The 20,372-nt window shown below is 40.4% G+C and overlaps 3 protein-coding genes and 1 long non-coding RNA gene across 6 annotated transcripts; 2 read left to right on the forward strand and 2 right to left on the reverse strand.

Moving 5' to 3' along the window:
* On the forward strand, window positions 1-2,149 carry rps26 (ribosomal protein S26). The gene is made up of 4 exons (XM_053644245.1): window positions 1-84; window positions 1,480-1,657; window positions 1,791-1,921; window positions 2,062-2,149. The coding sequence occupies exons 1-4, from the start codon at window positions 82-84 to the stop codon at window positions 2,095-2,097; spliced, it is 348 nt and encodes a 115-aa protein (XP_053500220.1). The 5' UTR covers window positions 1-81; the 3' UTR covers window positions 2,098-2,149.
* Window positions 2,150-6,045: 3,896 nt separating this feature from the next.
* ikzf4 (IKAROS family zinc finger 4) lies at window positions 6,046-13,824 on the reverse strand. The gene is made up of 8 exons (XM_053643892.1): window positions 13,378-13,824; window positions 10,764-10,818; window positions 10,568-10,672; window positions 10,189-10,476; window positions 9,878-10,045; window positions 7,756-7,908; window positions 7,546-7,677; window positions 6,046-6,849 (listed from the first exon to the last, which is right to left on the reverse strand). The coding sequence occupies exons 1-8, from the start codon at window positions 13,780-13,782 to the stop codon at window positions 6,068-6,070; spliced, it is 2,088 nt and encodes a 695-aa protein (XP_053499867.1). The 5' UTR covers window positions 13,783-13,824; the 3' UTR covers window positions 6,046-6,067.
* LOC128619612 (uncharacterized) lies at window positions 12,402-14,794 on the forward strand. The gene is made up of 3 exons (XR_008387964.1): window positions 12,402-13,065; window positions 13,813-14,058; window positions 14,518-14,794. It is a non-coding gene; the product is annotated as an uncharacterized LOC128619612 (long non-coding RNA).
* A 665-nt stretch (window positions 14,795-15,459) lies between these two features.
* dnajc22 (DnaJ (Hsp40) homolog, subfamily C, member 22) lies at window positions 15,460-19,924 on the reverse strand. Of its 3 annotated transcripts, none has more exons than XM_053643895.1 (4): window positions 19,707-19,924; window positions 18,697-19,309; window positions 18,250-18,542; window positions 15,460-16,566 (listed from the first exon to the last, which is right to left on the reverse strand). In XM_053643895.1, exons 2-4 carry the CDS (start codon window positions 19,241-19,243, stop codon window positions 16,384-16,386), a joined length of 1,023 nt encoding a protein of 340 aa, XP_053499870.1. In that variant the 5' UTR covers window positions 19,244-19,309; window positions 19,707-19,924; the 3' UTR covers window positions 15,460-16,383. The 3 variants fall into 3 exon arrangements, with proteins under 3 accessions (XP_053499870.1, XP_053499868.1, XP_053499869.1); XM_053643893.1 differs by having other exon boundaries at window positions 19,703-19,924; XM_053643894.1 differs by having other exon boundaries at window positions 18,697-19,924.
* Window positions 19,925-20,372: the final 448 nt, after the last annotated feature.

Below are 20,372 nucleotides of genomic sequence, written 5' to 3' on the forward strand. Positions count from 1 at the left end.
GGATGCAAGACAAGGCATCACACGGGCTTTATAAGCTACGTCATACCACTTCCGGGTCTCTCTCGTGCAACTTAAGTCAAGATGGTGAGTGTTTTTTCCCCCGTTCAAGCTCAATATGGACATTTTTGAACTGTTTTAACGAATTTTGTGCTTGTTTGCGCGGCCGAAGACTGAAAATAAAGTTTAAACATGACTAATTTAACATTAGGCAGCGGTCCTGGTTGATGCTGGTGCATATGATGCAGTTAACAACACTAAGCTAAGCTAGCGCTTTTTCGGCAATGAGAGCGAAAGGTAATGTGCGGCATGACCGGGGTTATTAAGCTAATTTCAGACTAATGGTGGGAGCAGTCCATGTGTTTATTCTTGTTCAGTTTATGTCAGACTTTCTATCGCCACACTGAAATATCCTGAGCAAACCCTGAGTCTTGTGCATTGTGCATCCTTCCTATCGCTCTGTCTGACAGTCTGAATCGACATGACAGTAAAATCACAGACTGGTTGCACCAAGAAAGTATATAGTGTGTGTGTGTGTGTGTGTGTGTGTGGGTATGAAAAGGAATAAAACTGTTTGGGGTCTGCTGTTATCGGAAAACAATCAACAACAGGATGGTGTGAGGCCCCCCAAGTTGATTATTTGTCAATAATATCATTCAGCTCTTCAAAGTGTTATAATCCTCTTTATACCACAGCAACAATTTTTATTTTATTAGTGAACGTCACCTCATGCTTTTTAACCCTTTATAATTACATTTAAAGTGCATCTATTATGGCTTTGAAGTGTGCCTAATTTTGTTTTAAAGGTCTCATACAGGCGGGTCTTTTTGTTATAAACCTACGTAGGTTAGTACAGGAAGTAAAGTCTGGAATTACTAACGACTCATTTCAGCTCTTCAGAATCGTTTCCTTCTATTGGGAGTCAATAACCCATTTGTTATGCGCTTTGATTCGAGAAACGATTTTTCAAATATTAAAATCCTAATAGGTGCACTTTAATGTTGTGGATTGTCCACAAGACAAGTTAGTTTCTGTAGTTAATATGTATTAGCGCAGCTATAATAAAAAAAACAAAAACGTGTAATTCTCGTGTTACTGAGAAAACGAAAACTTACTGAACGTGCTGACAATGTAAACTCCTTCCATCAATGTCAAACATATCCTAAAAGAAAACTTCCCAGTATCAATGACTAACAGAGCTGCTGTTATAGAAAATGAACACCTTCTGACAAATCAGAGTCGAGAATTCGTCAGTGCTGTGATATGTAGTATATTGTCACACGGTGGACAGACAGAACTAATTGCATTTGTTAGTCAAGGGTTATTTGGTTAACAGGCACAATGCTCACCTAAAATAAAACTTGGACCAAGTCATTCCTCATTCGCTTGAACATTTATTCCTTCTTGGTGCGACCCCGTTGTATCCGAAGGCTTTGTCCTTGATGTCTTCTAGCACGATTAACAGTCGATCTGTTTCCCCAGACCAAGAAAAGGAGGAACAACGGCCGTGCCAAGAAGGGCCGTGGCCATGTTCAGCCCATCCGCTGCACCAACTGTGCCCGCTGTGTGCCCAAAGACAAGGCCATCAAGAAGTTTGTCATCAGGAACATTGTCGAGGCAGCGGCTGTGAGGGACATCTCCGAGGCCAGTGTGTTCGATGGTGCGTACAATTGTGGCGTATACCAGCGCTATTTCACACCTCTGTCAATCCACAATAATAAAAGAAATCCTGAAAGGTTTCTCATCTTTTGAGCAAGCTAACATTCTATTTCTCTCCTGTCCTCCCTCCCCAGCTTACGTGTTGCCAAAACTGTATGTTAAGCTTCATTACTGCGTGAGCTGCGCCATTCACAGCAAAGTGGTGAGGAACCGATCACGTGAGGCCAGGAAGGACCGCACGCCACCGCCTCGCTTTAGACCTGCTGTAAGTTTAACACACATTAAAGACAAGTTGGAGAGTTTGGATTTTGCTTAAAGGAATCAGTTCACTTTGGCGATGCTACATGTGTGGTAGTAGCTGCAATGAAATTAATCACTGCTCTTTTTTTTTTCTTTTCTCTTTAGGGTGCTGCCCCAAGAGTTCCTGCTAAGCCTATGTGAATTTGCGCATTTGCTGATGTTTGTACGTAAATAAATAATACCTCCTTATGGCCATGTTTTTGATTGTGGGTTTTTTAGTTCATGACCTGACATGTCACTTTGTGGAAAGCAGTGTGTCCTGGTATGTTTTGTAACACAAATGGCTATTCTATAGCCGAATCCTGTACTATAAACTTCCTCCTTTTGAGATGACTGTGTTTTAATCAGCAAATTAGTCAAGTTGATGACTGTACAGCACTGGGAGTTGTAAAAAAGCAAAAATAAGAAACGCTTCAGTTCTGAAAATAGTGAAGCTAGTGACTAAAGCAGCTTTTTTTAAAAAAAAAAAAAAAAAAAGATTTAATAGTCAAGGCTTGATTGTGGTGGCTTAAACCTAAAAATCATGAGATAAACCACATTACTACATTCAACTCTTGATCACTGACTTCTTAACAAAACATTTTTTCCACTGCAGCTCATTTCATTAAATTCACTACTTTTTTTTTCCCCCATTAGAAATGCTTTGCATAATCAAATCTCCTGGGGAAAAGGCTTACCTTTTAACACTGACATGCAAAAGCAATTACTTTTTAATAAAAAATGTTTGCGCTACAAGGCTGTGTTAAGCAGGAAATAGTGGGAATAGTTCTGAGCTGTTAGAAGCTGATGAAGTTTTCTTTTTTCCAGTCTTCTTGAATATAGAATCAAAGTGCAAATTGTCAACGCCTGGCTGTGAGAATACTGTGAGAATCTCGTTTAATCTGTCCATTTGTGATTTTAAAAAAACAGCAAAACTTTATTTTCAGATGTCAGCTGTTTTGCAAGTTATTGTCTTCAGTCATTTCACACTTATCCACGTACCTAATAAAGAACAACAACAAAAAAAACGAAAAACGCACACCACCACAAAAGGCAAAGTGGAAAACAATAGCTGAGATGTTTAAGTGGACAGGAGATACGACAAACATTACTTTATTGGACATGAAAAATTACTTCAACTGAATGCTGGGTCACTCCTTAAAAACAAAACCAAAACAACAGTTCTTGAAACCAACACACCTTTTTAAAGAACATGAGGCAGTTTTTTTATTTTAACAAATTTGAGGTAAAGAGTTTTTTCTTTGTCATATACATTTTTTTTTCACAAAGCCTTTAAAAACATTGAGCCCAGGAGAAAGCCTGTAAGTATGAAAGGGAGTGTAATCCCTGCCTCACGAAAATGCTCACACTCTCACACTTGCTTGTGATGGTTGCTTCACAGTTCATTTAAAAATATTAATTTAAAGTTCATCACACACAAGGGTCGGAAGGGGGAAAGAAACTTTTGAGGGGGAGAAAACAAACAGAGAGGCTGTGGTGGAGGAACGTTGGGGAAAATTTGCAGCTGATATACAAGCTGAACAGTTCCAGATTTCCAGCAAAACAAATAAGCACACATGCTACCTTCTCACTCATACATACCATGTACTTATTTACATAAATTCATTTCAACCATTAAGTGCATTGTGATGTATCATATATTTGATATTTTCTTTCTTAAATATCTTCAAGTACATTTTTTTTTTACGTTTGGTAGGAGGATGAATTCTCTTCAGCTATGAAGGGTGCAAAAGCTATCGACTTAACGTTGTAGAGGAAATACTGGTTTTGGTCTCGTTTAGAGTCTACTTCTGAACTCGTTCACTCTGGAGGCTTTTCACTGGCATGGATCCAAACACACATTAAGATTACGAGGTCTCCGGATGCATTTCAGCTAGCAGGAAGTCTAACACTAGGTCAGGGGATCACACATAAGCAGGTTTGGGAAACAGCCAACCATCTTCACGAACGCCGAGTGACAAACATGCTACAACATCCAAGTATCCTTAAGAACTGTCCACGATTGAAAAGGCGGTACCGAATGAACCTCGAACGACAAACTCTTTGATATTCTCGAAATTTGTTCATTGGTGCTTTATCTCACTGTTGTGCAAGAAAGGACTACAACAGGCCATGATATCTTGGCCGGACGGTACAAAATTCTGCAGTAATAGTTTTACTCCTGTCCCGCAGCAATCTGTCACCTTCGGGAGTGAAGTGTACCTTGATAACGTTAATTCATACGTGACATGTTCACACAGGACAAGCGTACAGGATACAAGGCCAATATTAAGGGCAGAAGCCACATGAACAATTAAGCACCGATTTTACAACACAAGGAGAATTTTCTGCTCTGAAACCCTTTGTGACAATTCCTTTCGTTAGGAAAATAGTATTTATAGAACTTTAAAAACAACACACTGTTTGTCTTTATAACCTACATAGTATCAAATTTGTACTTATTTTCCCTAAATAGCATTTTTTTTTTTATTATCAGAAATCAGTGCAATCGAGCAATTTCAGAAAGCAAAAGAATATGTTCCAAAGCTCATTGAGTACAGTAGGATCTCCTAAAGCCTTTAAGAAGAGCCTCATCAAACCCACCCCCACCCCACCCTATCCCCGTCTGCCTGCCCAACCCGACAGCCCCAGCGAAAACACTCACATTTAAGCAGAGAGTTAGAAAAGTGCAAACCTCCTCCGAGGTATCAACCCCTCCTTATCGTTCAACAGAGTCACAGAATGCAATATGGGTCTTTGTTTGATCTGCACCAGCACATTAAGGCTCCATTTGCTGCGCTGTGGTTTGTTACACCCATTTGCAATCGCCTAGTATGCAGCATTTAGCGCATTATTATTTTTATTTTTTTGTATTTTGGAAAAACTCTAACAAACGTACCTCATTAACTAAAGCTAGGCGATCGCTTTATCAACAGGTTTGTTGCACAGGCTGGATATAATGGGGGACTTTGTACTGCAAGAATGATGCAAAACACTCCTCTATAGTCCTGAAGAGCGATTGCAATGAACGTTATCATCGCCACTGAGGTGAGGTCTTTCTAGATTAAAAACAACAATCGAGTTCTGAGGCACAAAGGAAACCAGCAAGTCCGAGAATTTGAGCAGGACCAAGGTTATCCACTGCGGTACACTCCAAAACTAAGGCAATTTTTTTTCTTCAAGTTAATTTCTACTTAAATAAGACATTTAGCATGAACAATTTTAGGTATATACTGTCTAAGACCTGGCCTAATTCTTAAAACCACCTAATGAGCGCTGTGCCGTCTCAGGTTTAAAGAGGGGTTTTATGGTGCCTCCTGAAACCACGACATTATAAACAGCATACTCAATTCAACTAGATAACGCAGGGCTAATATAAAGCAACTACTTAAGGCAATGTGTGTGTGTGCTCCGTTTATATGGCTAACACACAGATCTCCTCTCTTTCTCTCTCTGAGTCTTATAGAGTCCTGCAGCTCGTGCTGCTACTTCATAGTTCTTTCCTTCAGTCCCCGGTGTCCTCCCTGAGTCCTCTAAATTCCACAGACCCTTAAAATGACCATAAAAGGAGGCCGAACACAAAGTCTGTACACTTTAGACTATACTACTGCTGTGGATCTCGTTTCACTCACACAAACTCATACACTCATCCTCTAAAATGCAGTACGGAAATGCTGCTGGCAAGATTTCGCTGACCCCTGCCTCCTGCTGCAGCATGCTCGAGCACCAAGTTTCTCTATCTAACCCAGAAAAGGTAAACCCCACTGAAGAAAGGCACTTCTGAAGCAAAACAGCTGCGTCTTGCCAAATGAATTGATTTGGGAGCTCAATCAGAGTGTGGGATTCGATCCCATGGTTCTAATCAAACTCCTCTAAATTTGATTTCTTTAGGCACAGGCAATGCTCCCTGTGTGCCTATGCCAGTTAGCCTTCGGAAGTGAAAGCCTGCTGTTCACTAATACTAAAAGCAAATGCTCAGTATGTCCCCCTTCTGATCTGGTGCAGACCAAACTGGACTCCGTATCATCTGAAAGCAGCGTACGTCCCTCCTTACCTTCTTCTTTCCCACTTTGAAATACCCGTCCTGCCTGCGTGCCAACCCCCCCCCCCCCCACCCCCACTCCCAAGTGGTTCAGCCCACTTGGTGCTCTCCTCGGACGATGTGCGAGGAGAACTCGTAGCGGTCCTGGCTGCGGTGGCCGCAGATGTTGCATTCGAAAGGCTGGCGGAAGCCATGGCAGCCCATGTGGATGGTGAACATGACGTGGTCCAGGAAAAAGATGCGACAGTGCTCGCAGCGGAACGAGCGCACCGGCCGCCCCTCGCCGTCCACCACCTGCACGGCCAAACCGGACGAGGGAGGAGAACGAGGGCTCCCCTTAGCCGGTGCGCCCCCTCTGTCTCGCTCCCCTTCCACTTCTGTTTCTTTGGCATGACTAGGACTGTGGCGCTCACGTCCTCGATGGTTGGCAGCGCCAGGGCCGATGCCGTGCTCCTCTGTCGTGCTCTCGTTATCCGTGGAGTCCTGGCAGCCATTGCTGGGCGAGTCAGCGTGGCTGCGCCCTGAGGGCACGTCTTCGTGACCCTCACCTGCCTCTCGACCAGGCAGTACCATGTTGATGCTCCCTGCACAGTTCAGCCGCTGGCCCAGGGGTGTGATGTGGCCATAGACGGAGCTGATGACAGGGGTAAACTCGGAGACACAGGCCGGGTGAGGAGGAGGCAGGCGCAGGGATCGAGGAGACTCAACCTCTTCGCTTCCTCCTCGAGGGGTGCGGAGGTAGCGGCTTCCCATAGCAGATAAAGCAGCAGGGTCACTTCCAGCATGAGAACCCAGCACATCCCGCTCTTTCTCAGGGCTGGAGTTGATCTCATAAGGTGCATCTGACATGTTCATTCGCATGTGCTTTTCTCCTGCGCAGACAGCGACATGGCTAGAATTAGGCATTCAAAGATTCACCAGATCAAACTGTTGTCCCTGTCTTAGTCTTAGTATAAAAAGATAGAAGACAAAACACAAGTGATTTGATTATAAACTCCCCCTCATTCGAGTGAAAGAGGTGTGCCTGGAAGCCCTGGTATTTGAATCAGGTGTGGCCTCATTCTCACGTTTGAATAAATTTTTTCTATACATGGCATGATTAATCACATATCAGGACGTGCATTATATCATATCAGAAGGAGAAATACACCTCCTAGCTATAATCAATATGACACGATATAGAAAAAAATAAATCATATTCCAATCACTTTGCTGCGCAGTGCAATTGCAAAATTCCATTTGATATTACAAACACATTAGAACACTCAAGATGACATTGAAAAACTGGCCTGCATAATGTTTTTGAACCAAAAACATCCACATTTGTTAGATTCCATGCTTTGAATTGCCAAAACACCCACACAACACTCATCAGGAACATTTGAGATCAGGATGTCGGAGGATCCTCACGATGCTCATGCTTACATAGAAAATTGTGGTAGTGCGCGGTGTTTATTTGCAGTGTGGCTTTTACGCGATATCAATATTGCAGAAGCAATTATTGCATTTAAGGATTAACAGAGTCTGCCTAATATAAACCCACAAGTGATAGACTGAAAGAAGCCTACCCAGAAACCGTTGAGGTGTGGAGCGCTTCCTTTTAGTGATGCTGTTAGCCACCCGTTCAATGAAGGTCATCTTTTCTGACAAGGGCTGGATCAGAGGGTCAGCCATCATATCCATGTTACGACATTCCTCACCTGCACAATGGGCGATATAATAAGAAAAACACTCGCGTACACACATCCAGCAGGCGTCAGGAGCTGGTTATAATTTACCCTGTGCAGACTGCGTGCTGTGGGCAGGCTGGTGGTCCAGACTCTGTAGGTAGCTGTGGCAACGTTCGCGATGCTCCTCCAGTGTGCTCTGCTGCTTGTAGCTGCGTCCACAGTAACTGCACTTATAGGGCTTCCCCACAGTCGGAGAGGAAACTGAAATAATGCAGAACATGACAATGGGTGTAAATATTAGAAAGTAAACTGAAACCTTGTGGTGGCTACCAAAGAAAGAAAAAAAAACTTTAAGGAATTATTTATCATTCTTTCTTATGGTGAAATATATAATTACTTCACAAAAACTGTTTTATCAGAAGTGATCTTAATGTTACATGAGTACATTATAATGCAAACCTTTTTTTAATGTCATTTTGAGTGTTGTATAGGCAAAATATAATAAATACCATTCAAATATTTACTGCATATGTACTCTATGTATTCAATACACAAGGTCTCAAATTAATACAAATTTACACACTTTTGAAAAATTTTGCTTGAACCCTGACAAATATAATAGCCATAAGATACTGCTATTAAATGTATTTAACTTGACTATTTCTTCATTTCGTTTTTGACACAACTTTGCTCTATAATGGGTGACATTTCATTCGTGAATCTGTATCGCTATGTTTTTTTAATGGTTTTCACAACATTTTGCAAACTTATTTTGTTTTTTAAACTGAAATATTAATATCCCTGAAATATTTATGACCACTACTATGGATAGAAGATCCAGAGAAGGGAAAACCTGTCAGAAAGACAACCATCTTTGCAGCACTCTACAAATCAGTCTGTTATGTAAAGAGTGGCCAGATGGAAGCCACTCCATGTACAGTAAAATGTACACCATCACTTGATTGGAGTTTGCCTAAATGTATCTAAAGCACTCTCCGGGTATGGGATTCTATGGTCTGATGAAGCCAAGACTAAGCTCTTTGGTCTGATGCCAAATATTACATCTGGAGGAAACCAGGCATTGCTCATCACCTGCTAGCACTGTCCCTATGGTGAAGAACAGTATGTTTGCTCTGTTTGGCTGGAAAAAGCCTCTGTGATTCCAGACTTCTTTCATTTACCAATGATGAAAGGCACTGTCTTCTTCAGGACCTTTAAAGCTGCAGAAAGCTCTGTGCCTCGACGCAATCCTGTCAGGGGGTCTACAGAAAATTTCCTTAAACTCATGTGTTGTTTATTTTGCTTTGACATACACTGTCAGCTGTGGGGATTTATACAGGCAGAGGTGTGATCTACAACTTAACTTGTGGAAATAGGATGCAAATGAGCTCAATTTCCAGAGTCATAACAGAGGGTCTAAATGCTTATGTAAATGTGACATTGCACATTTTTAATAAACATCCAAACCTCTGTGTAAATCTGAACCGTATGTCTCGTCACAGGTATATAACTGTTGTTCTGTAGCTGCCTTACTGATTTTTTTCAGTATTTTGGCCAATATCGATTGACTGTTACAAAATCTGTTTTAGTATAAATAAATACTATAATAATACTATAAACTACAGTACATATAGTGTATTTTAGTTTCGGCTACTATATGGTCTGACACTGAATAGAATAAACAGTTTGTCCTATACAATTTATAGAAGAGTTAATACTGTACTTGCAAATGCAGTGGCTACAGCTTTAAAAAAAAAAAAAAAAATTGAAGTATCAGCACTTTTACTAGAATGAAACTACTTCTCGCAACTTTACCAAGAAATTTCTCATCAACGACGTCTGACACGAGTAAAAATAATGGCATAAACCACACGGACAGATGGGAGACATTTGTGTCATTTCAGAGAAATCCATGACACTTGGCCGTCATTTCTCCGAACGTGCATCGACATTTTGAGAGCACAAGCAGGATATCCTGTTTTCATAATATTCTAAATGTCATGAGTGTATGACTAGAACATGCTGTGAGGATCACTATTCAGTTTAGAAATAACCTGCAGAATTCTATCCTCCGGCAGAGCTGCTGAATCTTTAAAGGAATTAATCAGGCTCCAAATCAATAGTACATTCCCACACAGGCGTCTCATTATGCCCAACACTATAAAGGGTGTTCAGTGCTGCATTAAAAGACGTGATTTCCTCATAACACCGGTGTGGTGTGTTCGCTCACCGGAGTGTGTGCGGAGATGTCCTGTGAGTGCGTCACGGCGACGGCAGGCATAGTTACAGAAGGGACATTTGAAGGGCTTTTCACCAGAGTGGAGCTTGATGTGGCGCAGCAGGTTGCCCTTCTGCGTGAAGGACGCGCCACACTGGTTACACTGGAATGGCCGCTCACCTAGCAACCATTTTTGCAGCAAAGACACCAAGATTAATCACTCCAGTCAGAAATGCAATACTAACAAACTAATACAGCTGTATGTTTAAATTTGTAAAACACTATAACATGAATATACATTTAAACAATTGCATAAAGCTCACCTGTATGGCTGCGCTTGTGTACCATGAGAACATTAGGGCCGATGCAGATCATCCCACATATGTCACACTTCAATTTCCCGTTAGGTAGCCGAATGGGACCAGGTGAACCGCTCCCTCCCTGACCAAGCACTCCTCCTCCCACGTCGCCTCCGACCTCTCCGCCAACCTCCTCGGCGATGTCCCCCTTATCCTGCTTCCATCCTTCATCCCTCTCTCCTCCTCCTCTCTCTGCAAGTGGGGCACTACCTGCTTCTTCATCGCTGTAGAGCTCCACTTTGATGGAATTTGCTGGACAGAGAGCAGAATAAACTCTTCACAAGCATGCTCATTGCAAGCGTGTACATACACAAGTACAAGTGTCTGTAGCTAGAGTACGGACCACTGACGGAGCGACTGGGAGAGGAGTGCTGACTGTTAGGAGTGCTCACTGTAGGTCCCCTTAGCCCTGCGAAAAACTCCCGTTCTGTTGAAGAATCTCCGCTGCCTGCAAAACAGGCACCCAAAAAACATACAAATCAAATGAAGCAACTAAGCAGAGAACTGTACCAGCTAAAATCAGCAGGAACACTTAATACCTGACATGTAAGAACGGCCATTACAATCGTCAGCATTCATTCTCACACCAGCTGCCTGTAAATGAAAAGAAAGCACCAGATATCTGAGGGGTTTGATTTTAGCAGCAGCATAACAATTGCCTCAAAATATAGTTATACATTTTTTTATTATTATTATTATTATTTTTAAATATCACACTACTCTCAGATGATTTAGGTCTAGAAGTTTCATTCTGTTGTCTTAAACCTTAAAATCGATGTGTCTCTTCTCAGCAACTACAAGAAAGCACTTTTCATAGTGAGCCTTATGGCTTTACTATATGATTATGCAAATTTTTGACTCCTCATAAGAAATCCTAAATCCTACCGCATGTAAATATCTCCTAGTTTTAATCACAGACCCAAGTCTCTGCCTCCTGTAAAGATTTTCGTTAAGAAACACACAAAGAATCAGTGTATTTCAAGATGCCCTCCCCTTCACTTGTGACCTATCAAAGAGCAGAGCGAGAAATAATGAGAAGAAGAAATGTGTTACACGATGCCCTCCCCATCAGATGTGACCTAGCAAAGAGCAGAGTGAGAAATAACGACAGATGAATGTTGTGACAAGCAGATTTTCACAGAAACCTGCCTCTGTATATGAAATGTATTCTATTGTATTCAATGAGGTGGTCCCAGCTCCTAGAAGTAATAGAGGAGAAGCTCAGTGGACAACAGTTGAATGACCACCATCCATTATTCATATCCATATGCACTGCCATTTTACTTTCATTCATTTTTCACACTGTTTATAATGTTTACACTGTTGACAATGTTTGCATTGCCAGTTTAATTCCACTCAAGTCTGCTGTTGTAACTACAATGTTTACACCCCACCCCACTGCACTACCACATGACACTGTAGTTGTTTTCTTTAGATAGATAGATAGACAGATATTATTTTGGGCGGACACGGTGGCGTAGTACGTTTGCCTCACATCTCCGGAGTTGGCGGGTCGATTCCCGCCTCCGCCCTGTGTGTGTAGAGTTTACATGTTCGCCCAGTGCTTCAGAAGTTTCCTCCAAGTACTCTGGTTTCAAAAAACATGCATCGTAGGCCGACTGGCGTTCCCAAATTGTCTGTAGTGTGTGAATATGAGTGTGATTGTGCCTTGCGATGGGTTGGCACCCTGTTCAGGGTGTCCCCCACCTTGTGCCCCCATTTAGTTCCCTGGGATCGGCTCTAGGCTCCCCGTGATCCTATGTAGGATAAGTGGTACAGAAAATGGATGAATATATTATTCTGTTTCATTTATAATGTAAATTATAATTGGTATATTTCTAATTCTCTGTGCTGCTGTAATATGTGAATTTAACTCTGGGATGAATAAAGTGCTCTATCTATCTATCTATCTATCTATCCATTAAAAGAGTGATCATATAATTTAAAAAATAAAATGCACACAAACAAAAGATGTCATTTATGTGTTTGGGTTTACAGATTAAGATCTTGACATCACTTGTTGCACTAAAAGAATGAATGAGGAATATTGCCCTAATCTGATCTCGGTGACTGATCTCAGTGACTTATCTCTGTGATTACAGATTCTTTTCTTCATTCCACAAGATCCATTAGAGGTGTTATGTATTTGACATCTCAGCTGTTTAAGGCGGGTGGTACAGCTGATCCCTGGTTCGATCCCGAGCCATGGGTCAGCATCCGAGTGTCATTTTGCACATTCTGGGTTTCCTCTGGGTTCTCCGGTTTCCTCCCACCTCCCAAAAACATATCTGTGGGTGGATTGGCTACGCTCAATTGCCCCAGGTGTAAATGCGTGTGCGGGACTGGCATCCCGTTCAGGGTGTATACCTGCCCCATGCCCAGTATTCCCAGAACAAACCAGGATAAAGTAGCTCTGAGTGAGTGTTTAAGGCATGAAGTTAACTCGAAGGCACAGACAAGGCGGTGGTGGAGTGTTCAAGCCATGCATGTTTATACACATAACAGACACTCATCATTTTAGCTCTTGAATATAGTTACCTCAGAATAAAAACAGTCTAGAGTGAGCAGGAGCACCAAAGTGTTGACAGTTGTTGACAAAAACACCAGTGACATGTGTCACATCTGCAGCACCGTCGCTGACATCCTGGCTAAAATACAAATAACTCCCTATGGGACGTATAGTGCACTGCATAAAGTGTGGAATTCGTTGTTTAATAGTCTACGTAGTGCACTTGTATAGGGAGCAGGGAGGCATTTGGGATTCAGCCCTCGTCTGGTTGAGCCGAACCAGCTAGCTTGGGTAGCTAAGGAGCTAACAAAACGCGACAGAGCAGAAATAAGGTAAAGACACTTTTTAAACTGATCAAACAAACCATGATAATGGAGTTAAAACGTGTGTACATGGTAAAACTTGATAACCACTAGGAAAATGCTCGATATATGTACGTGACAAGCTAAAGCGGGATAATGTTTCTCGAGAGCCCGTCGGCGTTGCTATGGCAGCCACCACTCGCCAGATGCCGTTTAGCTTAGCTAACGTTAGCCGGCTACGTAAACTCGCTCAAACACACCGTGGTCAGCTAGTTCTGTCACCTAGTGTCACCTTCCGTGAACAAACAATATGACACGCACCTGTTGAGTTATTTTGCTTACCTGGCGATCGACTCTGGTTGCTGTATTTATATAACAGGAGCACTGTTTGTTTTCTCGGGCGAAGGCAGCATCTCCGGGATGTTTTACCTGAAATCCCAAACAACTTCCGGGCCTGTGCTGGGATCCAGACCTGACTAATCCATCTGTGGAATTCACGATCAAATAAAATTCTAATAAATCATCACACCGAGAGCATCGATTCTTTGTTTTGAACGTGAGCAATGGACAGGGAACCTCGAGGAGATTAAGTGAGGAATAAAAGACGGCATGGGTGTGCAGTTTTAGGAAAATAATTAACGACGCGGTGGCGTGCTGCAATCCAAATCTGATTATTTTCTTATAACGGCATATCCTGAAGTGTTTTGTATCTTTTATGCAAATGGAATTTACCAATGAGCCATCCATCCATCCATTTTCTATACCGTTATCCTACAGGGTTGCGGGGAACCTGGAGCCCATCCAAGGGAGCATCGGGCACAAGGCGGGGTACACCCTGAACGGGGTGCCAATCCATCACAGGGCACAATCACATACACATTAACACACCCATTAATACACTACGGACACGTTAGGCATGCTAGTCAGCTTACCATGCATGTTTTTGGACTGGGGAGGAAACCGGACTACCTGGAGGAAACCCCCACAGCACGGGAATCGAACCCCCAACCCTGGAAGTGTGAGGTGAAGTATCTGTTAATAGTATTTAGCTTAATATTGTTGAACATCTGTGAGACTAGTTACTGTTGTTACTTGTTATAACAGCTATAAATTGTCATTCGCTCACCACCCTGCTGAAAAAAAAACAATAGAAACCATCACACAGTTCCTAATGGTTTCCAATCCAGATACCATTACAAACCATCAGCTAACCATTCAAACCATTACCATTTACACTATTGGTCCTTAATGGTATCCACCACACATGCAACAAATTACAAGTAGAAGGCTACAAATTACCAGTAGGGACCCACAGGGACCATTAGAGTTTTCAATAAAACCAATACACTTCCGATTATTACGGTGATGATTAAGTTCTATGAGGGTTTCTATAGTTTTTTTTCCAGCAGGGAAACCTCTCTTTGTTTCTCTCTCTCTCTCGCAGTTAACAACAACAAAAAAATGCATCTTGTCATGTTACAGTAAAAGTCCTGAAGACTCTTCCCTCCTGGAAAACCTACTGACAGTTACAATGCGCTGACGCTGGAGACTTCTTCCATAAATGTTAAATAAACCTCTCCTTACAGAAAGCTTAACCATAACAACGATTTCTTTGTTAAATAACAAGATCATTTCTGAACCCATTTATTATTAGTCTTAGATTATGTGGAGTGTCCACCATACCTTATGAATAAAATGCTAGTATAGAAATGCTAACATAGTAGAACAAGTGTACTAATATAAACTTTTGATTTGAAGTACAGCCGCACTATTGTCAAAGCTGTGCTGTTAGCGAAAAATTAATTAACGCCATCTGACCAATCAGATTTGAGAATTGAACAGTGCTGTAAAGTAAAGTCACATAATGAAGGTTCTTTGAAATCATTTAATATGCCACCACAATCATATGCTAAAATGGCTATATTCTGATAAACAAAGCATTATCGTGGCATTTATTTTAGTTCTCACTGTTGACATTATGGAAAGATGAAATATGAATAAATACCTACAGTTATATTTAATATACCTCCTTATCACATAAGCCACAGGTGTGGAAGCTCACCTCTCTTGCATTTCTAATTAAATGTTATGAAATCTATCAGTTTTTATAACAGTTAATATCAGAAATAAGGTAGTGATCACTAGTCTATACAGGATCTATACAAGATATTCGACTTTAGCTTCATTTCAAAATCAAAAATCAACAGTACATGAAAGTGTATAAACCAGTTAAGCAAAGCACATAAACAAAGCACTGGATTCTGCTTTGGAAAAGTCAGACCCAAACATTATGATGAATTACACAATACGTAATACATAGTAGTACATGTTATATCACAATTTGCTTTAATTTCTATATCTTTTAGCCAACTTTAGATAGCTTGAAGGCAAAAAGTTGCACATATTCCATTATAAACAGAGCAATTTGATATTATTTTATACGTTTATTGGAATTTTTGCAAAATATTATAATAGTCTACGTGTGTACATAATTATTGTGTGCGTATAAGTTATTCATATGATGTCTTATGCAACCTGCACTTAACTAGATATGTTCCTCAAAATATTAATTGTTTGAATATATAAACTAATATTTTATTTAAAAAAACAAACAAATCCATAATGTAACGTGTTGCCATTTAACTGCAAAACTGATTTTAACTGCTCTAATAAAAACAGTTGGATCAGTAGACTATCCATCTAACCTGAAGCAGAAACAACAAAAAAAATTAACTTGATGTAACAAATTCTTCTTCTTCTTTTTTGGACTCAGGTCAGCAAAGGCAAGCAGTAGTATAAAAATATAAACGAAGCAAAATTTCCTCTATAAAGCTAGACTGATCATTTACTCTGTTTAATTGTGTACTTTTTAGCTATCAAGGATTTGTCTTTGATTGGTTGGTAAAATGCTTAATTTTTGCGACACTGAATCTATTCCTTTAAGGTAGCTTGGATAAAGTGTGTCTGCTAAATGATTTAATGTAAAAATAAAGGTAGATATTTAGAGTCACAACACCACCTACAGGATAAGCGGTATGGAAAATGGATGGATGGATTGATGCAAAGGTGGGAGGAGACCGAAGAACCCGGAGGAAACCCACATGGACATGGGAAGAACATGCGCTGCGTCACAGTGCTGCCCAAAATGAGTTCAATCATTCCGTATGGATACAATTTGCACTGTGACCAACAGTCAAAGTAATTATACAATGGTCTTTTTTCCCCAAAATGTGATGAGCAAAAACGTTTTAGTTTAGTGCAGTTACTCCAAACTGTATTAACTTAAAGAAAGTACACTTTATAACCACTGGATGGCAGACTACACTACTACAGACATGCAGTCTGAACTCATTTCCTGCTTTGAGGCTTGTGTCTGTGGAGCAGCGTCTCATACGCCTCATTGATTTTAATGAACATCTCTTCAGCTTCTTGTTTCTTGTTGGGGTTGCGATCTGGGTGCCATAATTTAGCGAGCTCCCTGTAGCTGTGAGCGATCTCCTCCAGGGTGGCTCCCTCAGACACTGACAGCACCTAGAACAGAGCAGAGGACTTGTATTCTTGGTTCCGAGAGTCATCAATGCTTCAAATATTAATTTTCACAGTGAAATTGTATGAAATGGATTCTGGGCAGCATAAACATTTGTTAGTATCATAATAGAATCCAGCATCTCCTACAAATAACTACTACATATTTCTTTATCTACAGTGTGTCACTCATAGTCTTTGAATTAAAAAAAAGAAAAGAAAAATGCACCTCTACTTTACAAAAACAATATATACAAGAGGAAAACCATACACATCATGAGATAAACAACTACAGATAAATATAAAATATGCTGAAAAGGAATTCTTCTCGAGCTTTTTAGTTTTTAGTCCTCATTTGAAGACAGCTGTGTGTGACATCTGGCACAGTTATAAGAAATGTATTAGGAAGAGTGTGTGTATGTGTGGCGTGACCAAGTGTGTGTTAAGTGTCATCCAAAGAGGGGTATAAGGCAAAGGGTATACATATCGTATGCTACTGGAGAATATTTATATCACTTTCAGAAAGAGAAATGCACACTTTTGAACCGATCGTTTAAAAAAAATGAAATGAAATGATTTTGTCCTAAAGTTATGCAAACTATGACTTGTCTATAGTGGATAACAGAAAAAAAAACGAGTTAGGATATTAGTTTTGACTAAAAATAGTGTTTAGGTCTTTAATGTGTAGCGCCTTTGAATCTAGCATCTATATGTTTATAGTATAAAAACATATTATACCACAGCGCTATAACTGAATGCTCAGTTGTGATTGGTCAGAAGATGTTGATTAATTTTCTATAACAGCAGCTCTGACAATCATGCTGACAGTAATTCAAATAACAGATTTAGGCCTGTATTAATTCGAATACTTTATTGTTTCTATAGTTACTCATTCCTAGGGACTTGTATGGTGGATACTCCACATAATCTAAAGCTACTAATAATGGGAGAAAATGTATCATCTTTGATATGGTGAAGCTTTCTGTAAGGAGATGTTTATTTAATATTTATGGAAGAAATCTCTGGTATCATCGCTTTGTAACAGTCAGTAAGTTTTCTATCATGGGAAAGTCTTCAGGATAGAGGACTTTGCGCTTTCCGGTTGCTTGGTGACACAAAAAGCTGCATTTTTTTTGTCTTATTCATTTCAAAAAAGAGAAAAAAGACTAGAGAATGACTGTTTCTAGCTTCTGTAATGTAAGTCACAACAGGAACAAACTATAAACAGATAAAAAGTATGTTTTTCAGGAAGACAGTAGACATTGTAATGATTGATGAATTGCTGTTGTATAAGGGGAATAAAATACTTTGGGATGTGCTGTTATAGAAAAATAATCAACATCAGTTTATTCTTTGCTTAACTAGCATTAAAATGTCATTTAAAAAAAATTCTCAGTCTGGGTGCTGGAGTACCTCTGCTGTTCCATGCACATTTTTCACAGTCCATATATACCATATATGTGTACCAGAGGAGGAAAAAAACACTAAAACATGCAGGCCAGGGGTCCTCCAGGACCAAGATTGAGAAACAGTTCCTTTCTTACTTCAGACCTGCTGAGAGTGTGAAGTGTTTGAGCAGCAGCCTCATAAATCTGGAGCTTTATTTTGTGCTTCAAGTTTACCCTGTGGGTTTTGAGATAAGCTTTAAACCAACTGATTTGACAGTCAACACTGTTTATTTGGCCTCACCTTCATTGCCTCAATCTCTCTTTTGCTGTATTCATTAAGAAGTATTTCCAGAACCTTCTTCCAGCTCTCCTCATAGTAACTCCCTCCAGTCAGCGCACACAAGATCTGGTATGGCAACAGTAGAAAGAACTCCACAACCTGTCTGAGCCAAGGAATGAACCAAAACATATCGAGAAACGCTGCCACACAGTCTGAAATGTAGTATAAAGTAGCTGTGGTGTTGTGAAAAATACAATATCCCATAGGAGCTGAGAAAGCCAGCAGAGCTAGGCTAAGGCGATAGAGGCGAGGTCCTAGGAAACACAGAAACAAAAATACAACAAGAAATAAATAATGATATCACAAGAACATAGATATGTTTATTTCTAATGTTGCAACCTTGAATTTGATATTTTATATCAGATATATGATTTGGATTGTTTTTAGTTGCAAGTGTATACAACTAACCCAGTGGCTCTGGTCGAGATCCTGCATGTTGGGGAGGTTTCAGCTTTCTATGTTGTGCTGCAGTGACACTAGCTGCTATGCTGATGGGTAGAGGTGAGAGTGTGCTGCCGTAGAATATGGATGAGGTCATGATACAAGCAGTGAGGGTCTTCTGCAAGTCAGAAGACTGTTGACCAACGCAGGACACCAGGTGGACCCCCGCACCAACACTCAACGGCAGCACAAGCACGTAGAAGAATCTCAGAGAGTTCAGACTAATCAAAGCAATTGACCCAAAGTAAATGCCAACGCAAATCTGGCCAGCAAAACGAACCAAGCCCATTGGTGGAGGCGTGCCGGACGGGCGTCTGACTCTCTCAGCCTCTTTGTTGGCTTCGCTAACGTAAGCTGGGATTCGGAAGAACTCTCTGAGCCAGCCAAACCCAAAACCACCCAGAGTGAGCATCCAGAGAAGAGCATGGCTGTCCCTCCTGAGGTACAGGTGGTGAAGACCCAGTGGGCCTCCCATTGCCCAGAGGGCGTAGGTTGTTATTAGTCGCTTAGGCATAAGAGCATCCTTAGAATTTCAGCTAGAGGAAAATACTCCTCTTCACAGAGAAGTGAAGCAAATTATCTGCACATGCACACACACACACATACACACACACATACACACACACACACACACACACACACAGAGAGAGAATAAAACGCTATAATAAAATACAGAGACGTCATTGATAGGATCTGTAACTGAAACCCAGCTCAACTGTCAAATTTGCCTTATTTTGCTTAAGGAAGAAAGCACTTTTACTCACTAATTTCCAATCAGGATGAATGAAGGATTAGAGAACACCACAATAACACAATTACAAATGTAATAATAACATGATTCAACTACAACTACTGCTAATAGAAACAAGTAACAAAGAAACAGACAAATAAACAACCCCTTATCATTTTGAGTAAGGTTACATGTAATTATATTCTCACGAAACATTTTGCCTCGAGTCAAGAGTCACCTTACCTACGTCAAGAAGGCTTGTAAAAACAGCAAGTGGTTCTTTAAAACAACTTCCTTCAGTTTCACTACTCAGAGAAATATAAACGCACAAAATAACACACATCACGGTTTCAAACTTGTTGCTCAGTCATATTCTGAAAAACAAATACATGCAGCAAACGTCTGAAGGAGTTTCACCCTCAAATCCGATCCAAACTCTCCTGAAATGGACAGCTTCCATATTGGTGTCAGTTTAGACTTTGGACTTTGGAAGATGAAATTGCATCAGTCTTTGTAATGGTAACGTAATATACCCTTGCTGATCAAGCATGAAAGGTTTGTTTGAACTTTAACATGACTGTACATGAATATGTAACTCTTGGCGAACTAATTGATATGTAGCCTATAAATAGATGAAATGTGAATAAATAATTTGAATAATAATTTACTTTGAATAAATAAATTACTGAAGGTTTACACAACACATTACATATTGATTAGACTAGAGTTCAGCACCATTCAAAACACAATAGTGTTTTTTCTTATTTTTACACGCAGCATGCAGGCTTTTCATGTCAAGGCCTAAAAAGGAGTTTTGTCTAGAGCACCCATTGGCAGTGTAAATAATATTTTTTTAAATCTGGCTTGTTGTGTGTGATACTTTTATTCAAAGACAAATGTCTTATTTTACTTT

This window comes from Ictalurus furcatus, chromosome 15, assembly GCF_023375685.1.
Source record: "Ictalurus furcatus strain D&B chromosome 15, Billie_1.0, whole genome shotgun sequence".
Taxonomy (NCBI): domain Eukaryota; kingdom Metazoa; phylum Chordata; class Actinopteri; order Siluriformes; family Ictaluridae; genus Ictalurus; species Ictalurus furcatus.